Raw genomic sequence first — 3,628 nt, 5'->3', positions numbered from 1 at the left:
TATATATATATACACACACTTGCAATATTCTAAAAAATGTTTCTAAATGTTCTAAAAGAACACAGAATGTCATGATTTCAGTTCCCTACCTCCTCTGCTTTTTGCCACCTGCAAGCACTCTTGACCACGCCCACTTCTCCTTTCTGCATGGAGTACAGCTGATCAGCTGCAGCAGGAAGTTTATCCTGCAGCTTGGGCTGCACAAAGGTGTAGGAGGTGCTAAATCATTCAAAATAATTTATTTTAAATGAAAATTCCATGCCGATCATGCGGCTCATCCATCAATCAGCTGACTGTGTGTCATGTCCAATCTTATTTTGAAAAACTGCGATAGAGCGAGTCCACGATAAACGAATCGCAAAGTAGCGAGGGACTACTGCATTTCTTATTTAGTTTTTTCATAGCAATAACTCTGGGTGTACTCTTTGGCGTTGCAGGTGGACACTGTTGACGGAAAAGCCGTTAAAATCACACAGAACGTCCTACCTTGCACCCTCGATGAAGCCACACAGAAACTTATCTCCCTCATTTTCAGCAACGACATGTTCAAGGAGGCGATGGAACATATGAACCTGGGTGGGTGTGTCTCCGTTGAACAGTCATTTGAAAACCTGCAGGTTTGTGTATGTGCGAATGCTTGAAAGACCTGTTGTGTAACTTTCAAGATTATACTAGTCTTAAAGTAGCGCAAATATTGTTTGTAAACAGAAAGACAAAAGAGCAGAGTGTGATATAAATGATTAACCATTATAGGGTGAAGTCTGCATTAACACATCCCATTATCTTAGCGTATTGAAATGCAATATCTTATCAGAGTGTTGCCTTTTTTTTTTTTTACAAATAATGAATTTTTCTTATGTGGCGTGTTGTCTTGTGTGTGTTTTTCATTTGACAGACATCAAAAAGATGCCTTTGGGTAAGCTCAGCAAGGTGCAGATTGCAAAGGGCTTTGAGGTTTTGGAGGAAATTGAAGCAGCTATGAGTCAAAATGGTGGAAGATCTCGCCTTGAAGAACTTTCTTCAAAGTTTTTCACCACAATCCCTCACAACTTTGGCAGAAACAGACCACCGCTGATCGACAGTAGCGACATTGTTGAAAGTAAAAAAGAGATGCTCATGGTGAGATTTGTTTATATGTTTGGATATTTCTGTTTGAAGCTCGCCCAGTTCTTAAATTCTTTATTGTTGCTCTTTTAAGGTGCTGGCAGACATTGAGCTTGCGCAGACATTGAAATCAGAGGCGGAGAAGGCTCAGGAAGAGATCGAGACAGTTCCTCACCGTCTCGACCAAGACTACATGTCTCTCAAATGCAGGCTCACACTGCTGGACAAAAGTACAGCAATGTTTAAGGTACTGTGTCATAAGTTCTGAAGAACATTCTCTTTGTAAATGATCTTAGACTTATTGTGAGTAAAGTATATACACCAGTATTTTATGAAACATCTTATCTAAAAATTATGCAGAAAAACTGGTTTGTGCATTTGTCACGTCTAGACTGGACTATTGCAATGGTTTGTTATCTGGGTGTCCAAATACTTCTTTAAAAAGTCTTCGGTTGATCCAAAATGCTGCTGCCAGAGTCTTAACTGGAGTTAGTAGGAGAGATCATATCTCTTCAGTTTTACCTTCTCTCCACTGGCTCCCTGTCAAGTCCAGAATTGAATTCAAAATCTTACTTCTAATCTCCAAAGCTCTCAACAACCTAGCTCCATCTTATATTACAAATCTTGTTGTTCCATATTTTCCTAACAGAGCACTTCACTCTCAGACTGCAGGCTTACTTGTGGTTTCTAGAGTTTCCAAAAGTAGAATGGGAGGCGGATCTTTCAGTTATCAGGCTCCTCTCTTGTGGAACCAACTTCCAGTTTCTGTCTGTGAGGCTGACACATTGTCCAGTTTGAAGACTGAAGACTTTCCTTTTTGATAAATCCTATAGTTAGGGTCGGCTTGTTATGCTGCTATAGACTTAGACTACTGGAGGACAAATTGACATCATTTCTTAAAATTAATTGTTAAAATTGAATAGTTTTCATTTGATACCATTTCTATTTTAACATGTGATTCTTGACCTGCCATTGTGTATCTGTTCCTCCTTCCTGGTCCTTTCAAACCCACCCAGTTGAAGCAGATGACCGCTTGTCCTGAGCCTGGTTCTGCTAAAGGTTTCTTCCTCATAAGGAAATTTTTCCTTTCCACTGTCGCCTTCGTGCTTTCTCAAGATGAGAGTTCTGTGATGGAGTTAAACTCAAAGCAGTCTGATCCTCAGATAAATAATGTTAAATAATTATTTTTATATATATGAATGTTTCTGTTCAGTGCCCTGAGACGACTTCTGTTGTGACGGCGCTACATAAATAAACTGAATTGTTTAATTTCATTTTTTTTTTATTGTTTTGTTTTTTGAAGATCATTGAAAAGTACTTAAATGCGACTTCAGGGGACTATTACAAACCAAAGATCATCAATGTCTGGGAAGTTGATCGTGAAAGTGAGGTAGGCACATGATGCAGTTTTGCTGAATGCAACGCTGTGAATGAACGCCGTGAATGAACGCCGTGCGCTCTGCAGGGCCTGCGTTTCAGCGAGAACGATGCAGTGGAGAATCGCCGTCTGCTGTGGCACGGAACAAACATCGCGGTGGTGGCAGCTATCCTGAAGAGCGGCTTAAGGATAATGCCTCACTCGGGAGGCCGTGTCGGTTGTGGGATCTACTTTGCATCTGAAAACTGCAAGTCTGCATGTTACGGTGAGGCTGCACAGACCGAGCTCCATGAAGATGATTTAGTTCATTGGAATCGCAGTATTTTAACTTGGATCGTGCGTTTCTGTCATTTGATTGTAGTTCGGCCCTCCAACAACACCGGAGTGATGTTTTTAAGTGAGGTCGCTCTTGGAAAAATATGTACAATCACCAAGGATGACCCTACCTTAAAGAAGGCTCCTGCAAGTTATGACAGCGTGGTGGCACGAGGCCAAGTGGAACCTGGTATGATACTTATTGTTTATTTCACATGATTTGTGTCACTCGTGCAGTCTTATATATTTTTTTAAACTCTTGTTTCAGATCCATCCAAGGACATTGTCATCACTCTGGAGGGAAAGGAGGTTGCTGTTCCTCAAGGAAAGGCCATAAACCAGCCCAAATACTCAAAGAGCTGCTTCAGCAACAGTGAATATCTCGTCTACAAAGAGAGCCAGTGTCGCCTTCGCTACCTGCTGGAGCTCAAGATGCACTGATGATTCCAACTAAAGGAGCTGCATGTCTTATTAAAAGTGCAGGTCCTTTATTTAGATGTTCCACCATAATTCACACAACGCCTGCTTCCTTTCTGTGCCTTATATTCAACTGCACGTGTGACAGAATGTAAAATAAATATTTCCTAGGCTCTGAAAACGATGTTGACCTCTCACTGTAGTGCATGTAATATTTTTTTTTTATCATGTTTACATGTTCAAAAGGATTGACTTTTGCACACGGATTTCTGACCTGCATGTGTTTTTGTCGTTTTTCTTGTTGTGACTGGTTTGACAAATACTGTGTATTATTATTTCACTGCAGAAGTGGAGCAGTAGGAAGAATATGCTGTTATTATACTGGGATAAATTGTGAATGTAATTAATTTGACA

The 3,628-nt window shown here is 40.4% G+C and overlaps 1 protein-coding gene across 1 annotated transcript in view; it reads left to right on the top strand.

Moving 5' to 3' along the window:
* parp3 (poly (ADP-ribose) polymerase family, member 3) overlaps positions 1-3,314 on the top strand; it is a 6,404-nt gene extending 3,090 nt beyond the window's left edge. Inside the window, exons 5-11 of the mRNA XM_037679547.1 lie at positions 438-576; positions 896-1,119; positions 1,199-1,351; positions 2,408-2,494; positions 2,570-2,747; positions 2,844-2,987; positions 3,066-3,314. Coding sequence (XP_037535475.1) covers positions 438-576; positions 896-1,119; positions 1,199-1,351; positions 2,408-2,494; positions 2,570-2,747; positions 2,844-2,987; positions 3,066-3,238 — 1,098 coding nt within the window. The 3' untranslated portion in view covers positions 3,239-3,314. The remainder of the gene's footprint in view (positions 1-437; positions 577-895; positions 1,120-1,198; positions 1,352-2,407; positions 2,495-2,569; positions 2,748-2,843; positions 2,988-3,065) is intronic.
* Positions 3,315-3,628: the final 314 nt, after the last annotated feature.

This window comes from Nematolebias whitei, chromosome 7, assembly GCF_014905685.2.
Source record: "Nematolebias whitei isolate Nwh7 chromosome 7, NemWhi1, whole genome shotgun sequence".
NCBI lineage: Eukaryota > Metazoa > Chordata > Actinopteri > Cyprinodontiformes > Rivulidae > Nematolebias > Nematolebias whitei.
This window is presented reverse-complemented; position numbering and strand designations above follow the sequence as displayed.